At 47.0% G+C, this 12,181-nt stretch overlaps 1 protein-coding gene across 1 annotated transcript in view; it reads right to left on the bottom strand.

The window, feature by feature from the left end:
* Window positions 1-5,723: 5,723 nt before the first annotated feature.
* The window catches only part of LOC119950061 (xanthine dehydrogenase/oxidase-like), a 53,208-nt gene continuing 46,750 nt past the window's right edge, over window positions 5,724-12,181 (bottom strand). The window contains exons 33-36 of the mRNA XM_038772005.1: window positions 10,182-10,247; window positions 7,212-7,400; window positions 6,649-6,825; window positions 5,724-6,018 (exon numbers count right to left, since the gene is read on the bottom strand). Coding sequence (XP_038627933.1) covers window positions 5,968-6,018; window positions 6,649-6,825; window positions 7,212-7,400; window positions 10,182-10,247 — 483 coding nt within the window. The 3' untranslated portion in view covers window positions 5,724-5,967. The remainder of the gene's footprint in view (window positions 6,019-6,648; window positions 6,826-7,211; window positions 7,401-10,181; window positions 10,248-12,181) is intronic.

Raw genomic sequence — 12,181 nt, 5'->3', positions numbered from 1 at the left:
GTGCCCCCCCACGGGTTCTTTTAAGGCCAAATGTTAACTCGTGACCGCGGGCGGAGCTTTTAATTGAGGGCGGGGAATTCCCGCCCCACCATCCTAAACAGGCCTATTGACAGCCCTAGTCGGAAACACAGAAGGTGCCAATCAAATCAAGGATGGAGGAGGGGGGGAGGGCAGAGATGGGATAAACTTGGATTGATTCATTCATTCAATCGTATATATTGAGCGCTTCCTGGGTGCAGAGCACTGGACTGAGCGCTTGGGAAGTACAAGTTGGCAACAGATAGAGACAACAGCGGGCTCACAGTCTAGGAGGGGGAGACGGACAACAAAACGAAACATACTATGTCGGAGAAGCAGCGTGGCTCAGTGGAAAAGAGCCCGGGCTGTGGAGTCGGTGGTCATGGGTTCAAATCCCAGCTCTGTCAGCTGTGTGGCTTTGGGCAAGTCGCTTCACTTCTCTGGGCCTCAGTTCCCTCATCTGGAAAATGGGGATTGACTGTGAGCCCCCTGTGGGACAACCTGATCACCTTGTATCCCCCCAGCGCTTAGAACAGTGCTTTGCACATAGTAAAGGCTTAATAAATGCCATTATTATTATTATTATTATACTAACAAAATAGACTAAATATTACAAATAAAATAAATGAATAGAGTAATGAATCCTTACAAATATATATATATATATTTGTATAATTTATATACTTATATACTTATAAATTATACTTATACTTATTATATAATTTATATAATATATTTATAATATATATATATATGTAGGTGCTGTGGGAGGGGAAGGAGGTAAGGCCGGGGGGATGGGGAGGGAGAGGAGGGGGAGAGGAGGGAGGGGGCTCAGTCTGGATTCATTCATTCAATCGTATTTATTGAGCGCTTCCAGAATTCAGTGCTCCAGCGCTTAGAACAGTGCTTTGCACATAGTAAGCGCTTAACAAATACCATCATTATCATTATTTATTCATTCACTCTATCATTCATTCATCCAATCGTATTTATTGAGTGCTTGCTGGATGCAGAGCACTGGACTAAGCGCTTGGGAAGTACAAGTTGGCAACATCCAGACTGTGAGCTCACTGTTGGGTAGGGACCGTCTCTATATGTTGCCAACTTGTACTTCCCAAGCGCTTAGTACGGTGCTCTGCACACAGGAAGCGCTCAATAAATACGATTGAATGAATGAATCCAGACTGAGCCCCCTCCCTCCTCTCCCCCTCCTCCCCCTCCCCATCCCCCCCGCCTTACCTCCTTGCCCTCCCCACAGCACCTGTATATATGTATATATATTTGTACAGATTTATTACTCTATTTATTTCTTTATTTTATTTGTACATATTTAGTCTATTTTATTTTGTTCTATCTCCCCCTTCTAGACTTTGAGCCCGCTGTTGGGTAGGGACCGTCTCTATATGTTGCCAACTTGTACTTCCCAAGCGCTTAGTACAGTGCTCTGCACACAGGAAGCGCTCAATAAATACGATTGAATGAATGAACATCTAGAGACGGTCCCTACCCAGCAGCGGGCTCACAGTCTAGAAGGGAGAGAGCGTATTTATTGAGCACTTCCTGGGTACAGAGCACTGGACTAAGCTCTTGGAAAATACAGTTCGGCAACAAATAGAGACAATCCCTAACCCACAACAGGCTCACATTCATTCATTCATTCATTCAATCGTATTTATTGTGTTTTATATAAAATTTACTCCGCATGGCCAATTGAATTATTTAATGGTTTAGGCCAGAGGCGACAGATATTTAACATCTGTGCTCCTAGGCCATTCCAGCTTCCGGCCTCAGTTTATAATAGTAATAATGAATCAAAATAAATAATCATTTATCACTTACTGTGTGCAGAACACGTACTAAGCGCTTGGGAAGTACAAGTTGGCAACATATAGAGACAGTCCCTACCCAACAGCGGGCTCACAGGCTCAAAGGGGGAGACAGAGGACAAAACAAAGCAAGTAGACAGGATAAGGGAAGCAGCGTGGCTCAGTGGGAAGAGCACTGACTTGGGAGTCAGAGGTCAGGGGTTCTAATCCCGGCTCCGCCCACTGTCAGCTGTATGACTTTGGGCAAGTCATTTCACTTCTCTGTGCCTCAGTTCCCTCATCTGTAAAATGGGGATTAAGACTGTGAGCCCCTGTGGGACAACCTGATCACCTTCTATCTACCCCAGCACTTAGAACAATGCTTGGCACATAATTATGGCATTTATTAAGCGCTTACTATGTGCAAAGCACTTTTCTAAGCACTGGGGAGGTTACAAGGTGATCAGGCTGTCCCACGGGGGGCTCACAGTCTTAATCCCCATTTGACAGATGAGGGAACTGAGGCACAGAGAAGTTAAGTGACTTGCCCAAAGCCACACAGCTGACAATTGGTTGAGCCGGGATTTGAACCCATGACGACTGACTCCAAAACCCGGGCTCTTTGGCACATAGTAAGCGCTTAAGAAATACTATTATTATTATTATTATTATTCCTCCTGTGTAGGGAGAGCACATGGTGAGAGCTAGCGGCCCTGCCACGCTCATGGGTAATGGAATAATAATAATAATAACAGTACTTGTTAAACACTTACTACATGCCAAGCATTGTTCTAAGCCCTGGGGGGATACAAGGTGATCAGGTTGTCCCACATGAGGCTTGCAGTCTTCATCCCCATTTTACAGATGAGGGAACTGAGGCCCAGAGAAGTTAAGTGACTTGCCCAAAGTCACAGAGCTGACAAGTGGAAGAGCCAGGATTAGAACACATGACCTCCGACTCCCAAGCCTGGGCTCTTTCCACTGAGCCACACTGTTTGTGAAGCCCCACATGGGACAATCTAATCACCTTGTATCCACCCCAGCGTTTAGAACAGTGCTTTGCACATAGTGAGCGCTTAACAAATGCCATCATTATTATTATTTTAAACTGGGGCCGGAAGCTGGAATGGCCTAGGAGCACAGGTGATAAATATCTGTCCCTCTGGCCTAAACCATTAAATAATTCAATTGGCCATGCGGAATAAATTTTATATAAAACTCAAGCTTTCTGTGCCCGGCCTCTCCCGAATGAAGCCATCCCCGGGCGACGGGTGATATAAATGGCAATGAGGATGGGTCGGCGATTGGCGATGGAGAGGCGAGAGGGCTGTTTTAATTCCTCGTGGATCAGGGATGGGAAACCCTAAGATGGGACAGCCATTGGGTGGTGGACCACCGGGAGGATCCGGCCAGTCTGGTGAGGGAGTTTTGGGATTGGCAGCACCTCCCTTCCTTCCTTGTCCATCCAAGCCCACACACTCCAATCCTGGGCCTCCTTCTCTCCTGTCCCGCTGTCAACCCCTGACCCTCATCCTACCTCTGGCCTGGAATGCCCTCCCTCCTCACATCCACCAAACTAGCTCTCTTCCTCCCTTCAAAGCCCTACTGAGAACTCACCTACTCCAGGAGGCCTTCCCAAACTGAGCCCACCTTTTTCATCTCCTCCTCCTCCCCAACGCCCCCCCCACCATACTCCCTTCCCCTTCCCCACAGCACTTGTGTATATTTGTACATATTTATTACTCTTTCTTTTGTGTATATATTTGTTACTATATTTTATTAATGATGTGTATATAGCTATAATTCTATTTATTCTGATGGTATTGATGCCTACTTGTTTTGTTCTGTTGTCTGTCTCCCCTTCTAGACTGTGAGCCCGTTGTTGGGTAGGGACTGTCTCCATATGTTGATGATTTGTACTTCCCAAGCACTTACTACAGTGTTTTGCACACAGTAAGCGTTCAATAAATACAATTGAATGAATGAAGAATTCAGAGGTTTTGGTTAGGTGTCCTCTTGCATATGAAATATCAAGTGACATTAAAGTGCCTGTCTCCCCCACTAGATGGCAAGCTCTTTGAGGGCAGGGAGCATATCTTCTAACAACTGTAACACGCCCAAGCTCTTAGTCCAGTTCTCTGCCCTCACAGAAGGTGCTCAATACATACTATTGAATAATCAATGGATTGGGCACCCAATCCCTGCTAAGCTCCTCACTGGTTGAGGATTGCAGAACTCCCTTCTGGTTTCCAGTCCCAACACCAAATGTTCCTCTTCATGCCTTCATTAGTAAATGAAGGAATGTCCCTCCCAACCCAGAGTGCTGACTGGGTTTGGGATGGCACAGCCCTTCCCCATCCTTAGACCCAAGGCCCCAATCCCCCAAATGGACTCGAGCTTCCTTTAAAATTTGGAGATTGTTCATTAACAGAACCCCAGACCAGTGGCCCTCCTTCCCTGTCCTTACTACCCCAAACCAACAAAATGCACATCAGAGACAAACTCCATATATTAAGACACAGGAACGTGGTTCTTCAGTTAGTATGGGCTCAGCAATCCTGCCCTTTATTCACAATCGAAAACCCACACACCAAATTCAGCCCTCCACAGTCCATGTAAATCCAGCTCATAAAAGAAGGCCATCTGCACACACAGGATCTTCTCAGTTTCACAAAACTTTGATGAATAGCCAACATGAATCCCCATTCCCCTACTGCTACCTGTCCTCCACCCCCAGTCTCCTAAAAATCCCCAGATTTACTAGGTTCAGATATCACGCACCCCATTTAGTCTCCTCCAAATGCCGTAAAAGTTCCCACAATCCATTAAGAGTGCAGATCACAGGACACTCTCCTCCTTCCTCTGGGAGGACCAGGCCTCTGGGATGTTGGAACTCAAATTTTCCCTAGGGGTTAGGAAGACTAAGAACTGAGATGAAGAGTACAACAGTCGAGTTGTCCCTTGGGTGGTCCTTTGGAATTCAGGCAGAGGCATTATTGAGCTGATCCCCACTTCCCGTTAGCTCCAGACTGCTCCCATCTCCTTCTGTTCCTGCTTTCTACTTCACAGGACAGTTTCTGGCCCCGGTGAAATTGGCTGGCTCTGCTTGGGGGTCTGGCTCCCTGCTTTGCATGCTGTATTTGTGGTATAGGTGCAGCATTCTTCTACAGGAATGACCTACTGCTACTGCTACCTTCAAGTAGAGGACAATAGACCAGGCAACCACAGCTGAGCAGACTGCAGGTCAGTATTCGGACTGGAACATTCCGGCGGCTTATGGTGAGTGAGCTGACAGTGGGTACTCCCTCATGGACCTAATCTTCTTTGCTGGGGTTGGAATTTCCACCAATCTTGATCAACAAGGATTGGCTTCATTGTTCTCTTGCCTCGTAATTGACACTTCTGGACAAGATGGATGCAGGAGCAGTCCAAGAGACCATGACAGCATAGGTGGAGACAGTCTGGGTAGAGCTATACCTCTCCAACCCAAATTCCTACAATTGGCTGAGAAATTCCTGCTCCTGCTCTTCCCCAGTTTCCAATTAGGCTCCTGCTGCTGACTGTCTTGAGGGGGATACCTGCCCTGAAAGCTGTCATATTGCCTTACTGGGCATCTGTGAGCCCCATGTGGGACAGGGACTGTGTCCAACCTGATTAACTTGTATTTATCTCGTGTTAAGAACAGTGCGTGGCATATAGTAAGCCTTTAACAAAAGCTATCAATGCTTGGACCAGTTAGCATGGTAGTCATTTGGATACTAGAAAAGGGATACTAGGAAAGGAAGGATACTAGAAAAGTCATGGAAGTGAAAAAGCTTGTTGTGGGCAGGGAATGTGTCAACCGATTCCGTTGTACTCTCCCATGGGCTTAGTATAGTGTTCTGCACACAGTAAGCCCTCAACAAATACCACTGATTGATTGATTGACAGGATTTGATGACAGACTGAATATGTGGGTTGAATAAGAGAGATGAGAGTCGGTCATGTAACGTAATCAGGGGACGATGTTTCTCCATGAGCTAAATGAGTTTGGTTTAGTGCTGCTGGGCTGCAAGGGTTAAAGTAAATAGCCAGGTTTGATGGATTAGATCTTAAAGCAGTAGGTGCTATCAGCTGAGCAAAAATTTGGCCCTGGACTTTCCTTTCAGACTCTCACAGACCACGGCGTATAATCGGAGGACTCTTCAGGGCGAAGCTGAAAGGAAAAGCATAGAATGAGCTTGGAATAGATGGAATGCTAATGCAATGATACTGATCCTTGTCCATGAAGCAGTTCATGGTAGCAAACAACTCTCCAACCAGCTTTAAGTCAAGCAATTGGGATAGAGAAATGTTGCTGACTCCCATTTCCTTTGTGGAGAAAATCTCTCACTCTTCAGAAACACAGTAGCTCCCCTCAGGGACAAAGGTCAAATCAAAAACAATGGATTATTATCCATTCCTCATTCTGTTGCCACTTCAAAGTCAATCTCAGCCTGTGGGGTAGCCTCAATACCATTCCGTTCCCATGCTGGTTAGGCGCCCATTCTGAAAATATTCCCTGTGGATTTGTGGATCTGTGGCACCAAGACAGCACAGGAAAATAAAGGCAACGCCAAGTGATGGCTCCATTTGAAGAACCGACAAGCAGTTGCTTCCCAAAAATACGGCTCCTATGGACCCCTGCTATCCCAGCATTACATTAAGACAGCCTCTGCCACTAATCCAGTGGTCGAAAAACATGACAGTAGTATTTTAAACTATTGAACATTGGCTTTGTTTCTCGAGGTGGAAACCCAAACCCACTAGACAGGCCGGTCCAGGGCCAGGGCCACAGGGGACGTACCATAGCGCTGAACCTGTCCACGCAGGCGTTGCGGATCCTCTCCGGGGTGGCCGGGCTGTCCAGTTGGAAAAGTGGGTCCAGTTTCCTCTCTGATTGCTGGGCTCGGGCTGCACCAATGGCATCCTTGATGGCGAAGAAGACAGAGGCGGAGAGGAAGAAGGGCGGCTCCCCAACAGCCTGGGCAGACGGACGGAAAACAGGGACCAGAAACGTGGCAAAGTCCATCGTGGACTGAAACCTTAACTTTCCCCGCTCTTCCCCTCGATACAATCCAACTGGGTAAGTGGCCCCCAGAGAGTCTGAACTGTGAGGAGAAGCGGGCAGCATGAACTGTTGTGGACAATCCAGGGGTCAGGATGAGTTCAGCTGTCAGCTCTGTGAAGCACCACTGCTGCAAGACTGTTCTCCTGTGGCTGAATTTTGAGCTCCTCGCAGGGTCTCTGGGAATCAACCACATGGCTGGAGCAACACCACGATATACTCAAAAAGGAACAGCCCCTATCAACCTCTCTAACCCCGCCGCGGTAGTTTGCCACTCCAGATGGGCAGACCCACATCTGTACCTTGGATGCAAAGATGGCTTTATGGTTAGGGCAGTCCCGGAGCAGAGACACATTGAGTTTGGCGGGGATGTCACCAAAACCAGGTATCTTGTAGGTGCTGGGGCCTCGGGTCAGCAGGCTCCCCTTGGGAGAGTAGCGCAGCTCCTCCAGGGTATAGAGCCCAAGGCCCTGAACGAAGGCCCCCTCCACCTGCAGGAGTCACATGACACAAACCATCATCTGCAGCCTCCTGGGGCCCCTTTCCTCAGTAGCAACGACCCCAAGATCCAGTGAGAAGGGAGGCGTTCAGTGACACCACAGATATTCTCAATCTGGATGAGGGCCATTTCTGTTTGTTCTGATTCCAGAGGAAGCCTATTACCTCTATCACTTGGTAGGAGAGAAAAAACCTGGGAAACCTCAAGAATCAATCATATTTATTGAGCACTTATATTGTGCAGAATACTGTACTAAGTGCTTGGGAGTGTACAATATAACAGAGTTGGTAACCACATTCCCTGCTCACAAGGGAGGGGAGTTTGCAATCGAGAAAGTTACCAAAAGACCCCGGTTCTGGGTTTTGTTTCTGTTATATGGGACGGCAGCCCCCTTAAAATTTCAGCATTTCAAAACAATGAATGTGGGAACTTATTTATCCTTTCTCAGCCACACTAAGAGTAAACCAGCTTCCTTCTTCAATGATCCTTTATACTTATTGCAACCTCTCAGGTAACATCATGGAGAGAGATCTTGTGTGGAAAGGAGAATGGGTAATTTTATGAGGAATCCTTGGCCAATACACATCTCCCAAGTTGAGGCAGCCTGAATGCTGATGTGTATCATGCAACCACTTTGCCTGACCAAAACTTTTCCAGAAGGAGAAGAAATGTTGTGGGCTCCGGTCATGGGATACTGGATTCATACTTTTTCAGGGTCATAAAGTCTCTGATAGTGGGTGATGATGATGAGGATTACTCATATTTGTTAAGCCCTAAGTGCCAAGTTCTGTGCTAAATGCTGGGGTAGTACAATATTATCAGAACAAAGAGTCCCTGTCTCCTCACATGAGGCTCACAGTCTAAAGGGGAAAGAGAACAGACAGTTAATCCTTATTTTACAGATGAGGAAACAGATACAGAGAAGTCAGGTGAATTCCCTAAGGGCAATGCAATCTATGGCAATCTATTAAGCACTTCATAATTTTTTTGTTTGGTACTTTCATTCCATCCCCATCCCATTGAATCCCCACGAGATTCAATCTCATTTATTGAGCACTTACTGTAGACAGAGCACTGTGCTAAACTCTTGGGAAAGTACAACAATAAACCAACAGATTCCCTGCCCACAATGAGCTTATGGTGCGTAGTATGTGCTAAGCACTGGAAGGGATTAAAAAATAATCAGGTAGGACACAGTCTCTGTCCCGCATAAGACGTACAATTTAAGTAGAAGGGAGTATGATTTAATCCCCATTTTATAGATAAGGTAACTGAGGCACAGAGAAGTTAAATGGCCTGCCTAAGATCACACAGAAGATGAGTGTTGAGCCAGGATTGGAACCTAGCCTGTAGCATTTCCATGAAGCCCCACTGCCTCTCACTACTTCTTTCTGTATGCAGAGCACCATACCAAACACACATTGAGCAAGTGACAAAGCCAAGATTAGAACCCAAGTTGTCCAACTTCCAGGTCCTTGCTCTTTCTACTAGGCCATGCTTCTTGGTTGCCTCTAACCAGGTCTTTGGGGCTTGGATAAAGGATTTCATTGCTCATCTCCTACAGTCTTCCGTGTTCAGAGCCGTCCCCATCATGTTTGGGGTGGAGAGAGAGATAGCATTGCTTCACTAGGGGCTTTATATTGTGCTTGGGTTTCCTGGGAGCTGAAAAATGATTCCCAGGTGGAGCAGCTTAGGTAGGTAAGCTGCTCGTTCAAGCTCCCATCGTATCCCGTCTGGATTACTGTATCAGCCTCCTCTCCGATCTCCCATCCTCCTGTCTCTCCCCTCTTCAATCCATACTTCACGCCGCTGCCCGGATTGTCTTTGTCCAGAAACGCTCTGGGCATGTTACTCCCCTCCTCAAAAATCTCCAGTGGCTACCAATCAGTCTGCGCATCAGGCAGAAACTCCTCACCCTGGGCTTCAAGGCTGTCCATCACCTCGCCCCCTCCTACCTCACCTCCCTTCTCTCCTTCTACAGCCCAGCCCGCACCCTCCACTCCTCTGCCACTAATCTCCTCATCGTGCCTCATTCTCACCTGTCCCGCCGTCGACCCCCGGCCCACGTCATCCCCCTGGCCTGGAATGCCCTCCCTCTGCACATCCGCCAGGCTAGCTCTCTTCCTCCCTTCAAGGCCCTACTGAAAGCTCACCTCCTCCAGGAGGCCTTCCCAGATTGAGCCCCCTCCTTTCTCTCCCCCTCCTCCCCCTCTCCATCCCCCCTGTCTTACCTCCTTCCCCTCCCCACAGCACCTGTATATATGTATATGTGTTTGTATGTATTACTCTATTTATTTTATTTGTACATATTTATTCTATTTATTTTAGTTTGTTAATATGTTTTGTTTTGTTCACTGTCTCCCCCTTCTAGACTGTGAGCCCACTGTTGGCTAGGGACCGTCTCTATATGTTGCCAACTTGGACTTCTCAAGCACTTAGTACAGTGCTCTGCACACAGTAAGTGCTCAATAAATACGATTGAATGAATGTATGAATGAAAGGTAAGGGCAGTATGCTTTGGAGCAGAGGCAAGGTGGGGTGTGACATTTAGGTGGCAGCAAGTATGTGGAGAGGTTCTGTATGTTTGATGCTAACCAATGGAGTTGTGATCCGGCAGAGGACCGGGGGCATTCTTTCTCGGTGAAATAGTCAACAAAAATCATCTGCCCTGGCCAGTTGATTTGGGGTTCAATGCAACCCTCCATACAGGGGTGATCAGGGATGGGAACGTTGAGGCAGGCCTACCCAGCCCACCCTCCCCCTCGTTCCTTACCTGCCCGATATCTATGGCCGGGTTCAGACTGGTGCCCACATCCATGACAATGTCCGTACGGATGTTCTGAAAAGAAAAGCCAGATTTTATGATCAAGAAGATTAATATGTCCTCCCTCCTACTTACAGTGTGAGCCCCATGCAGGACAGGGACTGTGACTTAATTAACTTGTTTCTAACCCAGTGCTTAGAAGAGTGTTAGACACATAGTAAGCACTTAACTGATACCATAAAAAAGGAAAGTCAGCAACAATAATAATAATAATTATGATAATAATAATAATTAAGCAAGTACTGTGCTAAACACTGGGGTTAGAAGGTAATCGGTTCCAACTCAGTCATGGCTCAGTGGAAAGAGCACGGGCTTTGGAGTCAGAGGTCATGGGTTCAAATCCCAACTCGGCCAACTGTCAGCTGTGTGACTTTGGGCAAGTCACAACTTCTCTGTGACTCAGTTACCTCATCTGTAAAATGGGGATTAAAACTGTGAGCCCCCCGTGGGACAACCTGATCACCTTGTACCCCTCCAGCGCTTAAAACAGTGCTTTGCACATAGTAAGCGCTTAATAAAAACCATCATCATCATCATCATTATTATTATTATATGAGGCTCACAGTTTAATGGAGATGGAGAGCAGGTATTTCATCCCCATTTTACCAATGTAGAAACTGAGGCACAGAGAAGTCACTTGTCCAGGGTCATACAGCAGGCACTTGGTGGGGTCAGGATTAGAATCTAGGTCCCTGACTCCGAAGCCTGTGCTCTTTCCACTCTACCCATGCTGCCTCTCCAAAAGTATTGAGTTGGTTCTTGACTTGACAGCTTCAAAAAGCAGTGTGGTCTAGTGGAAAGACTGTGGGCCTGGGAGTCAGAAGGACCTGGGTTCTAATCACACTTGTCTGCTGTGTGACCTTGGTCAAGTCCCTTCACTTCTCTGTGCCTCATTCATTCATTCACTCAGATTTATTGAGAGCTTACTGTGTGCAGAGCACTGTACTGAGAGCTTGGGAGTGTACAATATAACAATAAACAGACACATCCCCCACCCACAATGGGTGTATAGACTCAGCTACCTTATCTGTAAAATGGGGATTAAGACTATGAGTCCCTTGTGGAACAGCTGATTTCAGTGTGGCTCTTTCCACTGAGCCTGGGCTTGGGGGAGGATGTGGGCTGGGGGTATATATGTTTGTGCATATTTGTTACTCCATTTATTTATTTATTTTACTTGTACATATCTATTCTATTTATTTTATTTTGTTAGTATGTTTGGCTTTGTTCTCTGTCTCCCCCTTTTAGACTGTGAGCCCACTGTTGGGTAGGGACTGTCTCCATATGTTGCCAACTTGTACTTCCCAAGCACTTGGTACAGTGCTCTGCACACAGTAAGCGCTCAATAAATACGATTGACGATGATGGGACAGGCAAGAACGAGGCCCAATGAGGAGATTAGAGGGGGCAGAGGAGCGGAGGGTGTGGGCTGAACTGGAGAAGGACAGAAGGGAGGTGAGGGAGGAGGGGGTGAGGGGATGGACAGCCTTGAAGCTGAGAGTGAGGAGGTTTTGCATAGGTTGACAGGCAGCCACTGAAGGCAGATCTTGATGCCTGCAGCCTGGGCTTGATTGGAACCAATGGGAATGAGAATAGGCAGACCAGACCAGACCAGCCCCAGACTCACCATTACAGCAACAGCAAATCCTGTGGCTGGGGCTGCAGGCATCCAATTTATATTCCCATTTAGCAGGGTTTTTAGGGAAGCCTAGGTAATATTCTGAGGCGCACGATAGGATGTTCTTACTGCATTACTTTCTTGTTATCTCCACCATGCACCGTGTACCCAGAGCCCGGCCCTGGGATTGTGTGCTCATAATAATAATAATAGAGTACTAGTTAAGAGCTTATTATGTTCCAGGCACTGTACTGAGTGCTGGGATAGATACAAGCTAACAGGTTGGACACAGTCCATGTCCACATAGGGCTCATAACTGAAATCCCCATTT

This window comes from Tachyglossus aculeatus, chromosome X1 (assembly GCF_015852505.1).
Source record: "Tachyglossus aculeatus isolate mTacAcu1 chromosome X1, mTacAcu1.pri, whole genome shotgun sequence".
Taxonomy (NCBI): Eukaryota; Metazoa; Chordata; class Mammalia; order Monotremata; family Tachyglossidae; genus Tachyglossus; species Tachyglossus aculeatus.
Note: the sequence above shows the minus strand (reverse complement) of the source record. Positions and strands in the feature narration are given on the sequence as shown.